At 39.2% G+C, this 25,092-nt stretch overlaps 1 protein-coding gene across 1 annotated transcript in view; it reads left to right on the forward strand.

Moving 5' to 3' along the window:
• The window catches only part of DBX2 (developing brain homeobox 2), a 37,195-nt gene extending 12,698 nt beyond the window's left edge, over nucleotides 1-24,497 (forward strand). Inside the window, 3 exon segments of the mRNA NM_001075461.1 lie at nucleotides 4,718-4,813; nucleotides 16,374-16,561; nucleotides 23,919-24,497. Coding sequence (NP_001068929.1) covers nucleotides 4,718-4,813; nucleotides 16,374-16,561; nucleotides 23,919-24,257 — 623 coding nt within the window. The 3' untranslated portion in view covers nucleotides 24,258-24,497.
• The last annotated feature ends 595 nt before the right edge of the window (nucleotides 24,498-25,092 follow it).

Below are 25,092 nucleotides of genomic sequence, written 5' to 3' on the forward strand. Positions count from 1 at the left end.
TTAAATGGCTATTTCTTCACACCATTCAACATCCTGGCCATCACATGCTCCGTTAGATTAACATTTGACTTATGTCCAAGTAGGAGCATGTAAAAACATGGAGTACTTAATTGAAATTTCACAGTGATTTCCACATAAACCAGATGTATTTATGCGTAGAAATTAGGAATCAACTAATCTTCTGTGTAAATACTGTGTGTCAATTAGGTGATTTTAGATGGTGAGAAAATACTATGCAGTGGAGCTTTAAGCCTGGTTATGTCACATGGAGTTCTTTAGCCACTATAGAGTTGCTACAGTAGACATAGCAACTGTCATTTTGATTACAAATTTATTATATTAAGATAGAATAGTATGGAGGAATATAAAAAACTGTTCAATTAAACTTTTTCTGGTTAAATTTAACCCCAAGAGTCTATATCTCAGAACCTCATTTATCACAATTGAATTTAATGAACACTTGTCTCAAATGAACCGTACTTTTTTTTTTTTTTAATTGGAGGCTAATTACAATATTGTGGTGGTTTTTGCCATACATTCACATTAATCAGCCATGGGTGTACATGTGTTCCCCATCCTGGCCCTCCCTTCCATCTCCTTCCCCATCCCACCCCTCAGGGTCATCCCAGTGCACCAACCCTGAACACCCTGTCTCATGCATCGAACATGAATTAGCGATCTATTTTACATGTGATGATATATGTGTTTCAATGCTATTCTCTCAAATCATCTCACCTCGCCTTTTCCCACAGAGTCCAAAAGTCTGTTCTTTATATCTATGTCTCTTTTGCTGTCTCGCATATAGGGTCATCATTACCGTCTTTCTAAAATTCCATATATATGCGTTAAGATACTGTATTGGTGTTTTTCTTTCTGGCTTACTTTGCTCTGTATAATAGGCTCCAGTTTCATCCACCTCATTAGAACTGATTCAAATGCATTGTTTTTAATAGCTGAGTAATATTCCATTGTGTATATGTATCAAATGAACCATACTTTTAAAAAATTCTTTGGTTTCATTTTTAGGGCTGTAGGATTAAACTGAGAAACATTTTGGCTAGAATAGTAAAATTTGTAATTTGTACCTAGCCTGCATTGTTATATTGATATCAATAGTATCACCATATCATACTTATTTTCTACACTAGATATTGAGCAAAAAAAATTTTGTGTGTGTGTTTCCAACTATTATGATAGATGCTTACATGCACATATATAAATGCAACATGGCTGAGCCTTTTTCTTTTACCTCAGTTTACAAAATGCCAAGCAGCACAGTAGCTGTAACTTAAAATACCTATAGAGTACTTAGTTTGGAGGTGAAGTAAGTAAACAGAAATACTTGAGAATAAACATGAGACAACTTTTATTATATATATTAATATCTACTTTTCAAAGTGCTTCATATATTCATCAGATCAGATCAGATCAGTGGCTCAGTCGTGTCCGACTCTTTGCGACCCCATGAATCGCAGCACTCCAGGCCTCCCTATCCATCACCAATTCCTGGAGTTCACTCAGACTCACGTCCATCGAGTTGGTGATGCCATCAAGCCATCTCATTCTCTGTCGTCCCCTTCTCCTCCTGCCCCCAATACCTCCCAGCATCAAAGTCTTTTCCAATGAGTCAACTCTTCGCATGAAGTGGCCAAAGTACTGGAGTTTCAGCTTTAGCATCATTCCTTCCAAAGAAATCCCAGGGCTGATCTCCTTCAGAATGGACTGGTTGGATCTCCTTGCAGTCCAAGGGACTCTCAAGAGTCTTCTCCAACACCACAGTTCAAAAGCATCAATTCTTCGGCACTCAGCCTTCTTCACAGTCCAACTCTCACATCCGTACATGACCACAGGAAAAATCATAGCCTTGACTAGACGAGCCTTTGTTGGCAAAGTAATGTCTCTGCTTTTGAATATGCTATCTAGGTTGATCGTAACTTTCCTTCCAAGGAGTAAGCATCTTTTAATTTCATGGCTGCAGTCACCATCTGTAGTGATTTTGGAGCCCAGAAAAATAAAGTCTGACACTGTTTCCACTGTTTCCCCATCTATTTCCCATGAAGTGGAAACATTAAAAAATGTAACTCTTAACTCTGCCTAAACAGTGCCATATTATTATAATGTTGTTGCTGTTTAGTTGCTAACTCGTGTCCAACTCTTTTGCAACTTCATGGACTCAAGCCCACCAGCCTCCTTTGTCCATGGAATTTTCCAGGCAAGAATACTAGAGTGGGGTGCTATTTCCTTTTCCAGGGAGTCTTCCCAACCCAGAAATCAAACCCACCTCTGCATTGGCAGGCAGATTATTCTTTACCACTGAACCACCTGGGAAGCCCTATTCTTATAAGATATTAGGTTCAAATAAAGTGATTTATCATTTCTATGATGGCTTTTCAATCAGCATTAGAACAACTTATGATAACAATGACAATTTTTTTAAAGTTTTATAGAACTTACTGAATACCAAAATGGATCTCTTTCATACTTTGGTTAGTTGCCATGTTTTCAAAGTAGCATTGACATTTTATTATTTGAAAGTTCAGGTATTAAAAAACTAAAACCATTGACATTGACAGCTTTTCATCATATTGTTACCCCATGGACTATAACGCCTCTGGCCTCTCTGTCCGTGGAATTCTCTAGGCAAGAATACTGGAGTAGGTAAGCCATTTTCTTCTCCAGGAGATCTTCGCAACCCAGGGATTGATCCTTGGTCTCCCATATTGCAGGCAGATTCTTTACCATCTGAGCCATCAGGGTAGCCATATTATAGAAAAGACCCTCCATTATGGTTAATTTGCAGTTTGACAGCGTTAAGCACCATAAGACCATAAAATTATTTTATATACTTATATATTTATTTTGATATGTCCTTCAAAGATCTTGGTAAAATAAATGAATGCTTATCAGTTGGTTAAAATATGAGTGCGAAATTACTCTGTTCTTGAAAAAGGCGTGTATTTGCAGCAAAATTATATTCACTGTATATGATTAAGAAGTGAAAAAAGTTTCCATTGAAAATAAAGGGAGAATAGTGAAAATATTTATTTTCAAGTCATCCTCTAGATTTAAAAGTTATCTGTTATAGAAGATACTATGTTTCAGAGTGTCAGGGGAACAGGGAAAAGATTAATTCCTGATTTCCTATTTCTTAGTTTTAAGATTATTCGTTCATTTATCAAAAATCTATTGACTATTTAGAATGTGTCAGACACTCTGATGGTTATGTGATGGTAAAAGCAAGCTGCCCACCTAAGGAAATCTCACCTGTGTTTGTATTATATTAAAGCCTACTGTGCAAAAGGACATCTTGTATTAAAGGTACTACACTTAACCAAAGCCTGGCATAGAGTGCGTGAAAGTCAAGTTGCTCAGTCGTGTCCGACTCTTTGCCACCCCATGGACTGTAGCCTACCAGTCTCCTCAGTCCATGGAATTTTCCAGGCGAGTACTGGAGTGGGTGCCATTTTCTTCTTCATGGGATCTTCCGAACCCTGGGATCGAACCTGGGTCTCCTGAATTGCAGGCAGACGCTTTACCATCTGAGCCATCAGTGTATATAGTAAATGTTCAGTATAGGAGAGCTACTAATATTCTGTGACATCCATTATAGCCATTTTTCATGTGCTGAGGAACAGAGTTTAAAATTTCTTTTACAAGATATATCAAGTAATGATAACTATTCTGTATATATGTATTAAAAATGTTCTGAATAGCAGAGTTTAATAAAGTGAGCAGAGCAGAATTACATGGCAACTCCCTGTGCTATAAACACACGTGCTTTCAGGTTAACTAGATGTCACTTGAGATTAAATGTTGTTATTATTCTCAAATACTTTTAAGCATGTAAAATGATCAGAAAAACCACTGTTATCATTGAATTACTCAGTAAATTAACTGTTTTCACCTTTGGAATCCAGCTGTCTATATATTTCAAAGCACCTTCTGAAAATAAAAAGTGGAGTAATATAATCTCTTTAAAAACTAAACTGAAGCGTGTAACATACAAACTGTCTCTTGGTAAGTATTTTATCTAGAACTGTGTTGCTCAATGTGTTAGCCCCTAGACATACGAATCTACTTAAACTTTAAAAAACTGAAATGAAGAATTCAGTTATGCAGACATACTGGCCACATTTCAAGTGCTCAGTGGCATATATGACAAGTAGATACATATTGGACACAGAGAGACAGAGGATGTGTCCATCATCACAGAGAATTCTCCTGGGCAGTGTTGCTCTGGGCAAGTTTAAATAAAGCACTATTTGATATTTACTATTTATAACCACACAGAAAATGAACAATGAAGTTTGGTTTTGATAATTCGAGTGTTTATACCATAACTTCCAAACCAGGATTAAGTTATTCAGCAAGCTCTGACAGATGAAGACTACTTTATTTACTTTTAAATTTTATGTATTTATTTATTTTGAAGGATCATTGCTTTTCAGTTTTGTATTGCTTTCTACCAAACATCAGCATGAATCAGCCATGGTTTACCCATATCCCCTCCCACTTGAATGTACTTCCCACCTCCCTTCCCATCCCACCCCTCTAGCTTGTTAAGACTACTTTAAAATGACTTAAATTCCAGTAAAAATTGTAGCTAACTAAATGCTCCGAAGATGTAGGGCTTTACCCCGTGACTTTGGGAAAACTGGGATTTTGAATATTGTGTAAAAGAAATGGCTAATCAATGCAATCAATGCTTTCTCTGCAGCGCCTTCCAAGCCTTTTTTTCTGAGCGCCCCGCCATTCTACTCGGCGTGCTGCGGTGGGTCCTGTCGGCGCCCCGCATCCCCCACTGCTTTTGCAAGTAAGTTTTTATGCTTCATCAGCAATGCCTCAGTTACTCTGTAAACCAAAGCAGCAGGATTTAATGTGCTCTGGAAAACTAATTGGTAATGCAATGACAAGGAGCTAATTCCTCGCTAAAAATCACAGCGTTTCTATTCAGGAGGTTTCCAGAGATTTATCAGACCTCAGCACACTGTGCGATTGTGAGCAGTTTCTAACAGCATTGAAACCCAGGGCTGACACATCAAGGAAAGCAACTTGTTTTCCATTTGATATAAAAGATCTCAGAGGGACCCGTTTGGCTCTTGCTGAAACATGTAACGATGCTCATTTAAAGAAGAAGAAAGAAAGGAAGGAAAACTAAGAGATTGTGTAAAAATTTCCATTCGGTTTAAAATGTGACACAGAAAGTCACTAGGTGTCCATGGAAAATAATCTAAAATTGCCAAGATTGTAAAAGGAGATAAATACCATCTCTTATGATCTTGAAGAAAACCAGCCAGGGTTGTAGGAAGTGTTTTCAAGAGAACTTTTCTTCAAACATTACATCATTTTAATAGTGTCTGAGATAGAGGGAGAATGACAACCTTTGAAATTGAAGAGCACACACACATTCACATGCACAAAGAAAAAAAATGTCTAAGTGAAAATAAAAAGAAATAATATTCACAATAATCTTGAGATTTTTGGTCAACTAAGAATCTGTAGGCAGGAGGACTCAAGTTTGTGATAAAGAAGTCCAGCAGAGGGGTACGTGGACTTCTGCTGCGGAAGAGAAAACGTTGATTCAGGTTAACAGCTCTGTCAGGTGAAGAGTGAGCTAGGAGTACAGTCAGGCTGAAGTCCAGAGCTGCATCATGGTTGAATTCAGATCTCTGTTGCCTCTCTGCATGTGTTTTATGAATGTTTTAGGAGAGCAGTTGCCCAACAGAATGATTCCTGACAAGTGAGGCAGCAAATGCTGGCCGTTTAATGAGCTGCAGGCTTCTGAGCATCTCTTTAGGGGGCTGATACTTTCCCACAGGGCACTTTACATGGCCGAGCCCCGGCCACAATGGGTGGCAGACCCGTGACCAATCGCCACTTTCACTTGACTCATCCACACGCGACCTCACCACGATTTTTCACTGTGCAGATGAACTTTCGGAACCATTTCACAGGGAAAAGGCTCGGGCAAGGGTCAGTTGCCCTTTTGTATGGTCATAAAGTGAGGCTCTGTGTGTCAGCCTTTTCTCCTGTCTCACATTCCAAGTGAATTTCTGGACACCATTTAAAGCACTTGGCTGAAAAATAAAGCAGTGAATGAAACTGACTTTTATAGACTCGTTCCAGCTCATCTTCCCATATAACCCTGTCCACCTGAAAGGGGATTTAGTGGATGAGCTGAGTGTATACAGGGCTTGCTGAATACATAGGGCCCATTATCCACTGTGGGGATCGTTTATTAACCAGGACTGATACACTTCTATTTTGGAAGTGACCTATTAATTGTCCATTTAACTAGAATGTATTGATTCAAATAGAAAAATAGAAACCATGACTAAACCTTTTACTCGCTCCTTCAAGGTGGTCTCCTATGAGGGTAATTGAAAAATGTTGTACAGATTAAGGAAACATTTATCACCATATATTAGAGTATCGGAAAAGAACGGCTGGAGCAGAGACTTACACCCCAAACATCTGATAGCGCAGCGTGGTGGCATCTCTGTGGAATTAATCTTCAGTGTGATATCCCAGGGGTGGAGATTGAAAGAGTTCCCACACCTAGTTTCAGTGATTTCAGCTTGGTATAACACTGGTCTTCTACTTTAGAAAGTCTCTGGCAGTGCAGTTTAGGTAGGAGGCAATGGATCAAAACACTCCATGTGACAGGTGGACATTCATGTGTGTGTGAGTGTATTCATTTTATAGTAGTGTTTTGATGGATTCATTTTGATATTTGGCAAAACTAATACAATTATGTAAAGTTTAAAAAAAAAAAAAACTCAATGATGTGTGAAAAAAAAAAAAAAAAGAGTTTCTAGGCTGTAAAAGTATTCTGGTGCCCAGGCCAGTTTAATAAATAAAGCCCATAAAAGTGAGTCGAAAGTTATTTCCTAGACAAGTTCATCTTCTCGATTGTTTGAAAAAAAAAATCACTCTAAGCAAGTCTCTTTATTCTCCATCTGGTTCTCGGCCCTTCCCACTTTGTGCCTTTAGTATGGCTGTTGTAAATTGTGGTGTTTATTCCTGGAAGCTTATAAAGCCCTGTGTTTATCTCATTTATTTAATAAAACATACAAGTGGAAAATCAGCGCTGCTCAGACTGACATTTGTCTCCATTTCTAGGTTGCCATTTTAAAACAGCTTAGAGATGCCACCAGTGTTCTTAATAAAAAGGATGGCACCTCATTAGTGATAAATCTGAAGTGAATTTCTTATATTCTTATGTATACTGTTCATTGTATTAGGAGCAAATAATAATGAAATGGTAGATTTCAGCTGTCAGTAAGAATTTTACATAAATTCTCATGATACCAAGGAACAGTTGATAAAGCTTACAACTGCCCGGTAAGGTTTTTATTTAAGGCATTTTTTGGCTTTTCTTTGGAGAAGGCAATGGCACCTCAATCCAGTACTCTTGCCTGGAAAATCCCATGGATGGAGGAGCCTGGTAGGCTGCAGTCCATGGGGTCGCTAAGAGTTGGACACGACTGAGCGACTTCACTTTCACTTTGGCTTTTCTTCTTCTTGTTTTTAATAATAAGAATGATTTTATGCCCAGGAATTTAATTTTTTTTCCATTTGCACAAAAGAAGGAAAATGAACTGTCCAAGTAATTTTGTATTTAGTTTCAGCCTGGATAGCCAAAATTATGGTTTATACTCAAAATTTTAATAAGTAGTAAAATCAGTGGCCCTCATCATTGTTCCACAATATTGATTTCACTATTTCTAAAAGTTTAGGATTAGATCAACACATCCATAGCAAGAGAAATATCTTTTTGATTCTTTACATGATTCACTTGTTTAAAATTGATTTAGTTTTTCTTGTTAACCTGTTAGATTTATGATTGACTTGTTGCAATGTGGAAACAATCATTCATCCAGTGCCCTTCTCACATATAATAAATAGTTTAATTAGCTATTTAAGCGCAATCCTTACAGTGGGGAAAAATTAAAAGGCAGTGGTAAATTCTCCTCTTCCCCAAATCAGTGTAAGGAAAATCTTTGATAGTGTATTCATAAGGTTCCTTTCAAAATAGCATACAGCTCAGCTAAAATGAAATGGAAAGTTGTGGAAATTATGCAGAGAATGACTTTAAGAAAAAGACTACATGAAAATGTGTAGGTGTCTTAATTATGTAGAATATCTCATTGAATTAAATCATTATTTCTTTGTCTTTGAATACCCAACTTGAATTTAACCTTTCAAGAATTTTATGCATTAAAAAACAAAGTTTAAATTTGGAGCAGCATTATGAAGATATGAGTGAGGAAATACTATTCTGGAATAAATTGTTTTAGCTTTCTTGGTTGATGAACTTAGATTCTGCATTTAGAAATAATTTTACTATCTTCCCTTCCTTGTTAAAACTTAAAAGAATATAATATACTCTTGAAATTTGAATTTAGAATTGTGTTGAAGGCAGCAGGAAAGGGACCTTGTTATTATTGTAGGTTGGTCCTAAGAGTGTCACTTTCCAAGGTGGCGATGCTCTGTTGGGCACACACCTTGATAAACACACCTGTCCTGGCTGTGTTCTGCTCTCAGCTGGAGTGGTCAGTAGGTGTGGGGAACTGAACAAGACCTATGCATGCATGCTAAGTTGCTTTAGTCGTGTCTGACTCTTTATGACCCTACATACTATAGCCTGCCAGGCTCCTTTGTCCAGGGATTCTCTAGGCAAGAGTATTGGAGTAGGTTGCCATGCCCTCCTCCAGAGGATCTTCTTGACCTAGGGATCAAACTTGCATCTCTATGTCTCCTGCATTGGCAGGCAAGTTCTTTACCACTAGCGCCACTTGGGAAGCCCCATCAAAACCTATGGAAATCCATAAAAGGCTGCCTGAGAGCTTCTTTTATGAGGATTTAACTTTAGAACTCTAAGATTTTCAGAAGGATGCAGCATATTGTGATAATAGATAACTAGTCTAGTTATTGTGCTGAACATGTAAATGAGTTTGTGTGATGAGTTGAACGTAGGTTTTGACTTCTCAATAGTGAAGGGAGGGTACTCTATAGATACATGACAGTCAACCAGGAAGAAGGTTTAAAGGCATCAGAGACTCAAAGACAATAGCTTTTCCAAGTTGATGGCTCTATTCAACAATTCCACAGAGGCAGTGAAAAGTATTCAAGTAACATTTCTAGAATGGAGTTTTCTTTCTCCCCAAATGTTTATAAGTAGTAGTAGCCTACCCTGGGCTAGACAGAGACCGCCACCAGTTTATCTACTGCATTTTTCTCTATTGTTCATCACCCTGTATCATTCACAAACAGCACACCTCCATTTGAAGTGCCTTTTGTAAGGCTCACGTCACATAGGGATTCCCTGGGGGTGGAGGTGGTACAGGGGGCCCGTCGCAAGATGCTGGGGATTATACCTGTGAAAACTTTGTTATCCTAGGTCATTCTGACATTTTAATGACTCTCCCCACCTTCTGACCTCTTTCCACGACCATCTGTAACTTTGACCATCTTCGGTATAGTTTTAAAGGGTGTTGGTTGTGCTCACTCAGCTTGCATGTGATGTCTCAATTGCAGAAGTTGTCTTTTCAGAGCCTCAGTTTTTTTTTCCTATGGAAATGAGGATGCTAATATCTTCTTCTTGGGATTGTGGTAAAGATTTCATGACATACTGCTTATTGTTGGCACATATAGCATCACATACTGAGCCCCAAATATATATGGAAATCACACTATAAAATAATATACTGACATCTGCAAATTGGCAGAGTCTCTAGTACCTTGAGTTGATGGCCCTGGCTTCTAAAGCCTCTTATCTAGGCATGCTCTAATCTTTGTATCTGTTCATTGTTATTTTATAGTATTTATTTATTATTGTCACCTATAAGTTTCCATAAAAATCAGATTTGTGTCATGAATTTAGGAATAATCAGAGGTATTCGTTGCTTGTAACTTTTTAATAGCTCTTGAGAGACTTTTAAATCACCATCCAGTTCTTGAAGTCCCTATGTCTGTTTTGCAGGTGTAAATTTGAGCTCATATTCCTAGATTTAGAAGGTAGGAAAATGGGGTAAGTTCATCATTGGTTTATGGTTAGATCCAGAGAAAGCCCACAAAAGACTCCCAGGGGAGATGTGGAAAGAGGCAGCCATTGTGGAAGCAGCATCTTGTCTCATGCTTCTTGTAGGAAACTGAGCCACGTCTATTTATGCAAACAGTCATGATTCATGTATTGAGAGCAGAACTTTGGAAAACCAAGCAACTAGCAGACAAAAGAAGAATGGAATATTCTTTATATTTGCTGTGGCTTTTGTCCAGTGGTTGTATTTTTGCTATAGAGCACCGAATCCTGAGGACCAGACCAAGGAGTTAACCCTCTGATCCTCACAACTACTCTGAAGGTCTCTCTTTTAGAGATGAGGTCTGGTCTGTGTGTATTCTCACCCTTCACACTGGTGAGACTATTGTATTTGTAGATCTCTTTGATGGGGCTCTTCTTTCTATTCTTAACATAGATCAATAGAAAACATAATAGGAAAATCTGTGGGTTCCTATTAAAAAGTCTTAGGGGAATTTAAAAGTGTTACCCACATTGTTTTATGTAAACATTTAGATTTTAGTGAAGAAAGTACTAAATGAGTAGAATTATGACCCCTATCTACAAAACCTTGATTTATAACAAATGTAGGAAAAAAAATTTAAACTAGCTTATATTGGGCCATAAATTTGTTTGTATTTTTATATAGATTTAAGAAGTTGTATTATAAAATATGCGGCTTCCCAAGTGGCTCAGTGATAAAGAATCTGCCTGCCAATGCAGGAGATACAGGAGACCTGGGTTCAACCCCTGAGTTGGGAAGATCCCCTGAAGTAGGAAGTGGCAACCCACTCCAGTGTTCTTGCCTAGAAAACCCCATGGACAGAGGAGCCTGGCAGGCTACAGTCCATGGGTTACAGTAGTTGGATATGACTGAGAGACTGAGAATACACACACACATATATGTGCGTACATATATGTGTATGTATGTGTGTATGTGTACATCCTGGCTTCCCTCATAGCTCAGTTGGTAAAGAATCTGTCTGCAATGAAGGAGACTGTGGTTTGATTCCTGGGTCAGGAAGATCTGCTGGAGAAGGGATAGCTACCCATTCCAGTATTCTTGGGCTTCCCTGGTGGTCAGCTGGTAAAGAATCCACGTGCAATGTCGGAGACCTGGGTTTGATCCCTGGGTTGGGAAGATCCCCTAGAGAAGGGAACAGCTACCCACTCCAATAACCTGGCCTGGAAAATTTCATGGACCGTATAGTCCATGGGGTTGCAAAGAGTCGGACACGACTGAGTGACTTTCACTTCACTTATGTGTACATACATATGTGTGTATAACTGAATCATTGTGATGTACACTTGAAACTAACACAACACTGTAAATCAACTATACGTCAGTTAAAAATAAATAAGAAGTTGTATTAACTCAGAAAGTATTGACCTTCTGAAATGCAAGGTCCTCAGAAGACTTTCCACTGTGGCAAGGTATATCCTAAATTTGTTTGAATCACTCCTGGTCCTACTCTACCTCCCAGCTAATGTCCTGTGTTCCTCCTGCTCATCCCCTGCATCCTCTAGAAGCACCAAGCTCTGAGCTTCCTGGATTCACCGTGTCTCGCCCTTGTCCTCACCACACTCAAGCTTCTGCAGATGTCAGTTGCTCTCTCTGCCCCATTGTTGAGGTTTCCCACAAGAGGAATTGCTAGTCCTTTGGTAGCACATCTCTCTCAAGACTTACTCTGTTGGCCTCCAAAACTAAAGGGCTTCTCACCTGGTGCTTAAAAGTTCTCTGTGCGGTGGTCTGTGGGTGTTTCTCTCTTTGTACTATGTCTGATCCTAGCCTTCTCACACTTCTCCTTATCAAATATGAACATCTGAAGGATGGAGTGGGTTCATCAGTTGGGTTTTCAGTTTTCACTCAGTGATGATTCAATTACTTGGCTAGATTCTCCCCCAAAGGTTGCTACAATGTTTGCTTGTTTTCCTAATAAAACTGAATCAGAGGTAAAATGTAGAGTGGAGATGCATTATTTGTCTATAACGGTATGATGATAGCCTCTCTTAGTTTTTATTTTTGCTTTATCAGTCTTTTTTCCTCTGCATTTTTACTTAGCTTGAGCATGATATGTATCTTATATACCATATAGTGTATTTTTCTTGCTGCTGCCTGATCTTCCTAGTCATCTTTAACGGTTCTTTAAATTTTCACTTAGTAGGTATAACATGATGTGCTTATGCATTTCATTACCTTTGGGTATTTAAGTTTTTTCCCCTAATTTTAATATGTATGGCTATAATAATGGTAGATTGGATACATTTATAAATTAAGAATTACAGATCAAAATATGAAGTGAGAAGGGCACGCTGGAATTTGAGGACACTGTTGCCAGGCTATATCGGAGATGCCACGTGGTCCTGACCAAGGACAGGGAGCAGAAGCCCATAGTCACAAGCAGAAGCTCTGGCTGTGTTCATAAATGTTTCTTTCTTCACAATCTTGACCCACCAAGAAACAGTGGGGGACAGAGGAGAGAGCCAAGAATTTGGATTCAAAAGGTCTTGCTACCATTTAATTCTACCTTTTGTGCCACATTGAACCTTCACTGCTTTGAACACTTTTTCATCTGATCAGATGTCTTTAGTATATGATGATCTTTATTGTGGGCTCAGCACTGGAAGTTGTCTTGTGCTATTTCATCAAATCCTTAGAACAACTCTGTAAAGTAAGCTGAACGAGTGAGTAACTCTCTCCAAATCACACAGGTATGTGCCGAGGTCTAAACCTAGTTTTCCCATCCTCCAGAGTCCTCTGTCCTGAGGCTTCCTAGAGAGACACCATCTCAACAGATGAATCTGTGCTCTGAAATAAAATGCAGAGGGCTAATTTCTGTGGTATCTATACCAAGGATAGTTCAGAGAAGAAAAGCATTTAGAAATACATGAACATATTGAGATGTCCATACTATTTTTATCGATATTATTGACCAATATTGCGTGTGTGTGTGTGTGTGTGTGTGTGTGTGTGTGTACACCCCGTCATATCTGACTCTCTGTGGCCCTATGAACTGTATAGCCCGCCAAGCTCATCTCCATGTCCATGAGATTCTTCAGGCAAGAATACTGGAGTGGGTTGCCATACCTTCTTCCAGGGGGTCTTCCTCACTCAGGGATTGAACTGGTGTCTCCTGCATTGGCAGGTGGATTCTTTTACCACTGAGCCTTGACCAGTATTGCATAAACCTATTTAAGCCTCTGAGAAAGAAATAGTGAATCCAGTTGCCAAAGCCTGACTTTAAGATATGACCTTGGTGTGAGGCAGGCAAAAGTAACTGGTGCTATAGATGGAGAATTAACCAAGATCCCACACTTTGATGAATCGAAAAGGCATCAGTAAAACTAGAACTTTGTAAAGAATTGGGCTTCATTACATCCCAAGGATTATGGCATTTCTATGGAGATTTTAATTAGTGTTGTAGAGCTCAAAGAAAGAGCGAGAGGCCAGTGTTTCTTCTGGGAATGTCAGGATGAATGAGAATGAGACGTAACCCAGAGCTGAGAGACTAGCTGGAAGTTGTTTACGAATCTTTTAGACAAATAGGAAAGAAAGCAATTATATTACAAAGGTAGAATTGACAAGATTTATCCATTTATTGACATTTTTCTTCTAAAATACAAGTCAGTATTGTGTCAGTACTGTGTAGGTTTAAGAGCATTTGTTTTGGAATAAGTCTCTGGACAAAGTTCCTTAAGCTACCTAAGCTTCCTTTTATGCATCTTTAAAATGCAGAGAATAATAGCATTCGTGGCATAGTTAGGTTTGGAGAATTAAATGGAATAGTGCATATCAGCTGCTTAATACAGGGCAAGTATGAGGACAGAGGAAGTGCTCAGTGTATGTTTATTATTATCATGTCACATCCTGCTTAAACACATTCTGTTGATGTTCACCACCTATTGGATAATGTTCCAGACCCTTGTAGACCTCTTCAGTCTGATTCCACTCCATTCCATAACCTCTACACCACAGGTCCAGATGTCTTCAAGAGCCTGACAGGTATAAAGCAAGTTAATGAGGCTATGGCAAACTGGGGGATCACGTGCTTCCTGTAAGGGGCATCTGCCACTCACCCTGGTAACTCTTTGCTCTGTGGGAAGGTAAGCTCAGTGAGGTTACCTTTGAAAATATGTTGAAAACCTGAGCTTCAAATAAAACCTCCCAATTATTAATTATGAACAGCTAAATCAGAATTTTTTTACCAACAGTCTAAGACCAAACAAAGCACACCTCCAGGCTGGATATGGTTTCTAGCTTGTACCCTCTGCTTTAGGCCGTTCCTTGGCCTTGCTGACTGTTTACTTTTCCTTGTTGTTGATCAGTTGCTAAGCCACATCCGACTCTTTGTGACCCCGTGGACTGCAGCATGCCAGGCTTCCCTGTTCTTCACTGTCTCCCAGAGTTTGCTCAAACTCATGTCCATTGAGTCAGTGATGCCATCCAACCATATCATTCTCTGTTGTCCCCTTCTCCTCCTGCCCTCAATCTTTCCCAGCATCAGAGTCTTTTCCAATGAGTCAGCTCTTTGCATCAGGTGGCCGAAGTATTGAAGCTTCAGCATCAGTCCTTCCAATGACTATTCAGGGTTGATTTCCTTCAGGAGTGACTGGTTTGGTCTCCTTGCAGTCCAAGGGACTACTTTTCTTTGGCAACACTTTATTCCCTTGTGCCTTAGTATTTTGAAGTATGCCTGGGTTGGCCTTAGTTCCTTTTCTCTGGAACTGAATTGTTCTTTTAGACCTGATTCAGCCTGTTTTCTCTGAACTCATCACTTCATTTTTTGTAATGCCAGAGCATTTTTGAGATCATTCTATTCTAGTACTTAAGACATTCATTTGCTTCTTTATTTAGAAATAATTATTAAGCACCAAAATGCATACCAGCTACAACTGTAAGCTGGAGACCCTGCTCTCCTCGTGCTTGTATTCTGGAGTGATGTTCGTGTGTTGGTCCTGCCATGAGAAGGTGAACTCCTAGTGGCAGGGACCACGTACTTTTTGTCTGGTTTCCTCAGCAGTTAGCCCAGTGAGTCTGATACCCAGTGTCCTAGTGTCTTCTTGCTGCTGTAACAATTTCCATAAACCTGCATCTTAAAACAACACAAACTTACTGTCTTACAGTCACAGAGGTCAGAAGCCTGAAATGGGTCTCACTGGATTAAAAATCCAGGTGTCGGCAGGGCTGCATTTCTTCTGGAGGCTCTAGGGGAGAATTTGTTTCCTTGCCTTTCCAGTTTCCAGTGACTGCCTGCATTTCTTGGCTTATCACCCCTTCTTCCAATATTCAAAGGAAGAAGTGTGACATCTTCAAAACTCTGACTGTGACTTCCTTTTTGTCTCCCTCTTCCACTTACATTGGACCTACCTGGATTCTCCAAGATACTCTCCCAATTGCAAGGTCAGCTGATTAGCAACCATAATTCCATTTGCAACCTTAATTCCCCCTTGATATTTAATGTAGCATATTCATGTGCTCTGAGGATTAGGACATGGGCATCTTTGGAAAGGACATAATTCTGCCTACCACTACTAGAAAACTGAATGAACGAATGAATGGTGAATGATGAATGAAACTCACAGAGGCTGGGAACCAGTGTTGTGCCAACCAAAAAAAGGCAGAAAAAGTAGTGTCTCTGCCCTGAAGGAGTTGATAACCAACTGAACTGAGAAGGTAGGAGGTGATTGGAAGTCTTCCAAACCTTCCTTCTCATATTAAACATCTCCGACTCTTGCACGCTTTCCCTGACATCCCAGATTAAGGTTAGACCCATTGTTTTGTGTTCCTAAGGAACCCTCCTTAGGAATACTTCATCACACTTGTGATGCTAGTTCAGTAAATGCCTCCCCTTGATTTTATAGGTAATGAGTATGATAAAACATATGTCTTACTTCTCGTTGTGTGGTATTGAGCAGAGAGTGCCTGGCATATGGTAAGTGCTCAACAATTTGAGACAATAAATGAATAAATAAATGAAGAATTAGAGAAAATCAAGTATTTAAACCATCTATCACTTGTTCTACATTGGAGCTTTGTAACTGGGACCGTGGACTTTCGGAGATGGCATGCAAAATTGTGAAGGCAAGCGTCTGTATGTTGTTTTTGTTCCCCCAGTGGGGAGCAAAGAACTTTTATCAGATTCTCAATGGAGTCCATGACCAAAAAGAGGTTAAGAAGCACTCTACGTGTGCAGAGTTCAGAGATGAGATAATTTGGCCATGGCAAAGAGGTGGAGGATACGGTTCTGGGGAATATGAGTGGAATTCTCCTCCCAAAGCTAACGGAGCTTTTTGTATTATTTTTTCCCTCTAGGAGAAGAGAGTGTACTGCCTCTTCTGACCCAAGAATCTACTTCCAAAGTTCGGAGGGGCATTTTAAGAAGAGCTGTCTTTTCTGAGGACCAGAGAAAGGCTCTGGAGAAAATGTTTCAGAAGCAGAAATATATCAGCAAAACAGACCGAAAGAAACTTGCCATCAACTTGGGACTAAAAGAATCACAGGTACTGATGAGCAGGAAGATGTGTGATCAGCACACAGCTCCTGATTTCTGAAGGAATCCAATGAAATCCATTCATTTGGCAACTGTTCCTTGTACTAAGCATAATACAGGACCCCAAAGCATTATTGAAATGATTCTCATAATTTTTTAGTAAGTGGAAATATGTACAACAATTCCTGTTTGGAAATTGGTCCATTTGCTGAGAAGTCTAGGTTTTTGCCTGATTAATTCTTCCCAAATGAAAAGCAAAGGCTGTGGCATTTACATCATTACATTGTTTGCTCTGTTTTCAGAGAAGCTGGCTGCATAATTGCCTACAAAAGCAGGAACCAATTTTCCTGTCTTTTTCTTCATTTCCAATCCAACAGTCAAGGCATAAATGAATGACTCATAAGTACCTCTTAATAGATGTCATTATTTTGTACTGTGGGCTTATGTCAAGTACAGTTAAGTAATTTCACGTTTGCAATCTTTACAAACCTTTCTTGTACAATGACTTTTCATATAATTTTGAAAGAGACTTCCTGACCTTTGGGGAAGTGCAGCATACTTCATTTAAAGATTGGCCTACTTATAAATAATTAACAGTATAAGGCACTGGCATTTTCCTATTTAATCCTTGTTATGAAATATCCCCATTTTCTAGATGAGGAAATGTAGAGAAGTAAACAGAGATCCAGTGTCACAGAGTGAAACTGCTCTGGAGCTGAGCTCCCCACCCCAGGCACCCTGACTCTGGAATTTGCATTCTCTTTAACCTGGAACCACCATGTACATTTGTGCAGGCTGTTCACTGCACAGGGGCACTTGGCTCATGGGGATGGCAGCAGCTGAAATGCAGCAGGTACTCGTTTGTCTAACTGGCTTTCCTGGTGCAGGGCTCCATCTACCTGAATTTTTTGAATCAGCATAAAAGCTTTAAAGGGCTAGCAGAGGCTCTGTGTTAACCACCGTGTTCTTCTGTATTTCCCCTCAATACAAATGACCTGGTTTCTAACTTCAGATGTTACTAAACTAGTTATTTTTGGATGAAACCTTTCTTAACCTTGCTTCCTTTCCCCAGGGAAGTAATCTGTCCCCCTGACCCCTGACTTTTTGAAGTCATAGGAAGCAGTACAAGGTGTGGTTGAGGGTAGTTGGCCTAGATCAGCCAGTATGTGTTTTCCTCATGTGTGGTACTGGTGAGCCCATGCCCTTAATTGACTGCTCTGTGCCTCAGTTTCTCACTTTTATGTAAGACTCAGAGCTTCCCAGGTGGCTCTCATGGTAAATAATCTGCCTGCAATGTGGGAGACACAGGTTCAATCCCTGGGTCGGGAAGATCCCCTGGAGAAGGAAATGGCTACCCACTCCACTATTTTTGCCTGGGAATCCCATGGACAGAGGAGCCTGGTGGGCTACAGTCCATGGGGTTGCAAAGAGTCGGACGTGACTGAGCAATTAACACACTCTGTGCTAGGTAAGAGGGAAAATTGATAAGTATTGATTCAGGTAACACTCCTTGGATCCCAGGAATGTTTACAACCAACTGAGAAGACAAAGCAGAAGCTTACGAGCAATTAGATAAGAATATAAAACAATAATATAGGAAACAGTGCCTGGCAGGTTAGTTATACTGCCATATAGGAGCAGGATCAGTAGTTCTTCTAAAACTTATATATCTCTCTGGAGCCTTACACTAATTCCCACCTCTGGAAGGGACGGTCATATGACTGGTCCATATATCCTTGGGGAGTCTAGTGATGGGAATTTTCTGGTCCTCAGAGGAATTGTTGGGTCTGAGAAAGGACCACATGAGGGCTCAGTAGGCCTGGCCTGCATTGCATTGGCTTGGATGAGTGTGTAGTTTTGTAAGTTTGGGGGCCTCTGGTTGACTTGGAACTTGAGGTAGGTGTTGTTTAGTTGCTAAGTCACGTGAGACTGTTTTTCAATCCCATGAATAATAGCCCACCAGGCTCCTCTGTCCATGGGATTTCCCAGGCAAGAATACTGGAGTGGGTTTCCATTCCCTTCTCCAGGGGATCTTCCCCACCCAAGGATCAAACCAGCGTCTCTTGCAAATGTATTGGCAGGTGGATTCCTAGGTGTTAAAGAGCAACAATGGCTAGGATTAATCTGACAGTGCTCTGAGAAAGTGTGAAAATCCATAATAGTACATAGTATCTTCTTTAAAATGAACTATTGAAAAAGGATTGCATCAAGCCTATTCAATAATATTTATGAGGAGTTGACTGTAATATTTCCACTCTGAGAAAACAAACTGTTTCCATATTTTTATGTTATCTCTCAGTTCTTATCCATAGGCACATAGTTGTACATAGTTGATTATATTGGTTTTAAAATTCAAATGCCTCAGGAAAGAATGTTTTTTATCTCATTGAATTTGGTGAACAGCTCAGAAGTAGGTTAACATTTTCTTATTTCATATGTTGTCATTGTTGTTGTTCAGTCACTAAATTGTGTCCAACTCTTTGTGATGCCACGGACTGCAGCATGTTAGGCTCCTCTGTTCTCCACTATCTCCTGGGGTTTGCTCAAATTCAGGTCTGTGAGTCAATGATGCTATCTGACTTTCTAATCCTCTGTCATCCCCTTCTCCTCCTGCCCTCAATCTTTCCCAGCATCAGGGTCTTTTCCAGTGAGTTGGCTCTTTGCATCAGATGGCCAAAGTATTGGAGCTTCAGCTTCAGCATCAGTCCTTCCAATGAATATTCAGTATTGATTTCCTTTAGGATTGACTGATGTGACCTTCTTGCTGTCCAAGAGACTCTCAAGAGTCTTCTCCAGCACCACAATTCAAAAACATCAATTGTTCGGCTGTCAGCCTTCTTTATGGTCCAATTCTCATATCTGTACATGACTACTGGAAAAACCAAAGCTCTAAGTATACAAACCTTTGATGACAAAGCGATATCTCTGTTTTTTAATACACTATCTAGATTTGTCATTGCTTTCCTTCCAAGGAGTGAGCATCTTTTAATTTCATGGCTTTAGTCACTGTCCTCAGTGATTTCAGAGCCCAAGAAAATAAAATCTGTCACTGCTCCCACTTTCTCCCCTTCTATGTGCCATGAAGTGATGGGACTGGATGCCATGATCTTTGTTTTTTGAATGTTGAGTTTTAAGCCAGTTTTTTTTTTTTTTTTTCACTCTCCTCTTTCATCCCCATCAAGAGTCTCTTTAATTCTTCTTTGCTTTCTGCCATTAGAGTGGTATCATTTCCATATCTGAGGTTGTTGATATTTCTCCTGGCAATCTTGATTCCAGCTTGTGATTCACCCAGCCCAGCATTTCTCATGATGTACTCTGCATATAAGTTAAATAAACACAGTGACAATATATAGCCTTGTCGTACTCCTTTCCCAAATAAGCTTATATGTTTCTCATATATGCACAAACACACAAAAAACACATGCTAAGTCACTTCAGTTGTGTCCTACTCTCTGTGACCCTTTGGGCTGTAGCCTCCCAGGCTACTCTGTCCATGGGATTCTCCAGGCAAGAATACTGGAGTGGGTTGCCATTTCTTCCTCCAGGGAATCTTCCCAACCCATGGATCGAACCAGAGTCTCTTACATCTCTTGGATTGGCAAGTGTGTTCTTTACCACTAGTGCTGCTTGGGAAGTCCTGTTAAAAAAAAAAAAAGGTAGACTCTTGCATAATGATTACCACATCCCCTGACATTTGATGTCATTTACAGATAATAAAATAGCTACTTCTGTTATTTCTGTTTTACAGATGGAAGAAGCTGTGACCTAGAAGCACATATATGTATTTTTAGGTAAAAATGGGATCACACTCTGCACATATTTTGATGTTTTCCAGAGGACAGTACGAATCACCTGTGTGACCAGCACACAGCTCAGGCGGTAGAATTTGACCATGGGGCCAGGTGCCCCCGGCACACCCGCTCCCAGGCACTACCTGCTCCTTCCTGACTGAACTGCATGGATTAGTTTGCCCATTTTTGTGCTTTGTATAAATAATATCACTCAGTTCATATTCTTTGGTGTATGGCTTCTTTCACTGACCATATCTTGTGAGATTCATCCCTGTGGCTGTGTTGTAGCAGTAGCTCATTTACACTTATCACTGTGTAGTATTACATGGTACACCACGGTTTATCCATTCTAACGGTGGCCATTGGGATTGTTCCCATTTTTTGGCTATTATGAAAATGCTGTTGACAATGACTGTTGTTTTACACTTTGCTTCCCCCCTGCCCACATTCAAATGTCATGAGATACATCCTTGCATATCTGCATACATATTTACTTCATTTTTCTTTAGTGTCTTAGAACTGACCATTACATGGATATACTGTAATTCACTTAGCCATCTTCAGCTTTAAGTTACCTCCTAGTTTTTACTATTACATATATTTATGCACTTTAAAAATATTAAAAGTAAGATAGGAAACTAGGAGTGGGACTTATAGGTTAAAGTTTATGTACATTTTAAATTGCAATCAATTAAAAAATTCCTTTCCAAATATAATTTTGTATCAAGATATTGAACTGTGTCAGATTTCACTCCTACTAACGAACAGTCCCCTTTTTTAAAAATAGTCCCATTACTTAAATTTTTGAAAATGTTGCCACCTTCATTGGCATCTTGTATTTGTTATTTTTTTTCCTAGTTATCAGAACTTGGGAATCTTTTAATCACTTTACTGGTTATTTTCATCTGAATTTAGACTTCTCATGGCTATACCATTTCATTTCTATCATATTGTCTTTTTGTGGATGGATATGCAGCAATTATTTTGTCTGTTAATCAAAATATTTGAAATATTATGGTTAGTAACATTTTCCTGTTAACAGCTGTCACAGAAATCCCTTCCAAGTTTGTGGCTTTTTTTTTTTTTTTTTTGTGGTAAAATACACATAACATAAAATTTACCATTTTAACCTTTTGGAAGTGTACAATTCAGTGGCATGAAGTACATTCACATTGTTAGGCAGCCATCATCACCATCCATTCCAGAACTTTTTTAATCGCTCAAAACTGAAATTTTGCACTCATTAAACAATGACTCCCTGTTTCTCCCTACCCCAAGCACCTGGCAACCACATTCTATTTTCTGTCTCTGTGAATTTGACTACTCTAGGTACTTCATATAAGTGGAATCATACTGTATTTGTCCTTTTGTTACTGGCATATTTCACTGGATATAATGTCTTCAAGTTCCATCTGTATTGTAGCATGTGTCAGAACTTTCTTCCTTGTTAGGGCTGAATGATATTCAATTGTATATATAGACCACATTTAATTTATTCATTCATCCATCAATGGTCATTTGGGTTGCTTCTGCCTTTTGGCTAATATAAATATTGCTGCTGTGAACACTGTGTGTACAAATACCTCTTTGAGTCCCTACTTTTAATTCTTTTGGGTAATTCGTGGCTTTTTCATATGTTTATGGTCATCTTTATTTGTCCAAAAGTTTCTCCTTTTTATGTAGTCAGATCTAGCTTTTCTTTTGTAGCCTTACTGTTTTGTGTCATGCTTAAGAAAACATTCATCTCCCTAAGACTGTAATGATCATCTCTTATATTTTCTTCTAGAACTTTTATAGTTTTGTGCTTATGTTTAGCTGTTTTATCTATCTGATATTTTTATTGAGAGGCAGAACTTTTATGCATGTATGTGTGCTAAGTTGCTTCGGTTATGTCTTGACTCTTTGTGACCCTGTGGACTATAGCTCACCAGGCTCCTCTGTCCATGGGATTCTGCAGGCAAGATTAGTTTAATGGGTTGCCATGCCCTGCTCCAGGGATCTTTCTGACCCAGGGATTGAACCCAGGTCTCCTGCATTGCAGGCAGATTCTTTACCACTGAGCCACTGGGGAAGCCCAGACCTTTTATGATTTTCCCCAAGTACGTACATTTGTCCTAGTATCACTTATGGTACTCTTGTCCTGATACCACTTATGAAAAAACATCTTGTATGATTTTCTTCAAATTGAGATATTACTCAAAAATTTTCTAGACAGAAAAGCTAACAAGAGAAGAAAATAATTGATGTGATGGAAAGGCAAGAATCACTAATGGGAACACGTAACTGTCTTAGTAAAGACCCATTAGAAATACTTGGCAGATTTTCTGGGAGTAAATGCCTACTGCAAATAATAAACGAGTTTATGAACAGAACCAAATGCTCTGGTATGTACCCAGTAGTACTGTTTTCTTATGAAAAGCCTTGTAACTGAGACGGCTGTGTTTCGGACTCAGCTGCCTGCGATAAGCTTCTTTTGCAGCCATTTTGGACATTGCCACTCACTTTGAAAGAATGTTTTGCCAATCTGGAAAGACCGTCTCAGTTAAAGTTAGAGTTTTACTTCATTGGGAGAAGTATTTGGTTTGTACACTTTAATAATTATTTCTTTAGGTAAAAATTTTCCAGTTTTTGTTTTAAAAATAGAAAGCTACTCAGAAGGATGCAGTGTAATGCGCAGGAAAGCAATGTGATTGACTTTTCAACCACCAGGAAACCAATTGTGGTGTTTTCTTCTCAGGTACAGTTGATTACATAGTAGGTAAAGAGGGAAGTTAGTAGAAAAGACTCAAGTGGGATGGGAGCAGATATGGCTCAGATAAGAAACTACCATCATAAGCACTTTGAGGTTCGTTACAATCAGGTGTAATTTATTGAGCCTAATTCTTTGAAGTTGATAAGCCGTGGGAGTACTCGAACTTGGAAATTATAGTAAGCCTGCAATTTACCTAAGCATTATGAAATATAGTCTTAATTTAGTCTCCAAAAGTTTCTGATGAAGTTTGAATGTTTATAGGAGCCTCAGCACTGGAGTGGGACTGTCACTGAATCTAGTCTAAGTACTTTCCATTTTACAAACTGTGTGACCTTGAGCTAGTTCATTGTTTTGAGCCTCAGTTTTATGTGAGCAATAAGGACTTCTTGCAGTCACTGTGAGGATCAAATTTTAAAATCTATGTTGAGTGCCTGGCTTGACACCTGGCACCAAAAAAAAAAAAAAAAAAAAACCACTCAGATGATATTACTAGCTGATAACATTTCCTTTGGATAAATAATTTAGCATAGACTAAATGAGGTTTTAAAATATTGAAGAGAGTTAAACCAGTCTTGAAAGATGTCCGACTTATAGGATGTCACCAACTTAACCACAGTTGTTTTGTTTCGTAAGTGTGTGTGGAGATGTTATATTAAAGTAATTTCTCAGATGTTTCTGGACTGAAAACTACAAGGACTTTGCTAGGCTGGCTCTCATAATAAGGCATTCTGTGGAATGAACAGTGGGGAAAATTACAGTTTAAAATGCTGAATTGAAGCAATGTGGAGTTAAGTGATCATTTTGTTCAATTACTTTATTACTAGGTGAAAATCTGGTTTCAGAACAGAAGAATGAAATGGCGGAATTCCAAAGAAAAGGAAGTACTTTCCAACAGGTGTCTCCAAGAAGTAGTCCTTCAAGAGGACCCCCTCTCGCGATCGGCTCTGGGTTTCCCTTCTCCTTGTGCTTCACTCTGGGAAGTCTCCCAGCAGCACCCGAGTCCAGGATGGAGGGAGAATTCGCCTGAACCTTCAGAGAGACTAATCCAGGGGAGTCCAGGGGCAGAGGCACTGCCCCCAGAAGCAAAGTCACTGCAAGGTGCCTTGTATTTGTGTTCTGAAGAGGACGCAAGAGACAAGAATGCACTTACTGGCACAGTGTGAATGGACACAGTCTGCCACGTTAACTTAAAAGAACGCTTGATTAATAACATTCGGGCTCTAAAGCCTGCTAGCTTGTGCCTCATCAGTGCCTAATACCTAATACCTTAGGAGTGAAACATGGACTAATGTTTTAGGAAACCCTCTCCAGTGTTCTCTTATTTGGGTCCTAGACTCAGACTTAATTTGTAAGTGGAACAGAATCTCCTGGAAATTGCGATGAAGCTAAAAAAAAAAAAAAAACAAGAGTAATAGTTGACTCAGTCACTGCTCCGAGTTTGTGCATATAAGCTTGTGTCTCTATGTGTGTGTATATATATATATAAATAGTCATTAAAAATACATTAGTAGAAACTAGTTCCTTTCTATATAGTGCATTGAGCAAATTCACTTCCTTTTATATGAAGAAAAACCAACGATCGACTGAATGTTTTTAATTTTTTAAAAATTATGTGAAATTTGGACTTTAGTGCAAATTTTCATATCAATAGAACATGTTTTTAAGAATTCTCTTTTTTTCTGGCTTCTTTCAGTATCCAGCTATAAATGTTTTTTTAACAACTCAGCTCAGCAGTCCTAATTAAATGGGCCACTGTTAAGCATACACATTGAAAGTATGTATTTAAAATTAGTCCAGTAGGCAAGCTGGAAGAATTTCTGAATGTGACTGTTAGTATCCTTAATTTTCCAGGCTCTGGACTTCAGGCTGTCAGTGATGGAGGTACCTATTTAACTGCTGATTATCATATGATCTCTTTTCTGTAATGATGGGCCTTAATCAGGGTTTGCCAAATAAAATGCCTTTAAGGGCATGTCAGGAAAATAGAGGGCATGGCCC

This window comes from Bos taurus, chromosome 5 (genome assembly GCF_002263795.3).
Source record: "Bos taurus isolate L1 Dominette 01449 registration number 42190680 breed Hereford chromosome 5, ARS-UCD2.0, whole genome shotgun sequence".
Taxonomy (NCBI): domain Eukaryota; kingdom Metazoa; phylum Chordata; class Mammalia; order Artiodactyla; family Bovidae; genus Bos; species Bos taurus.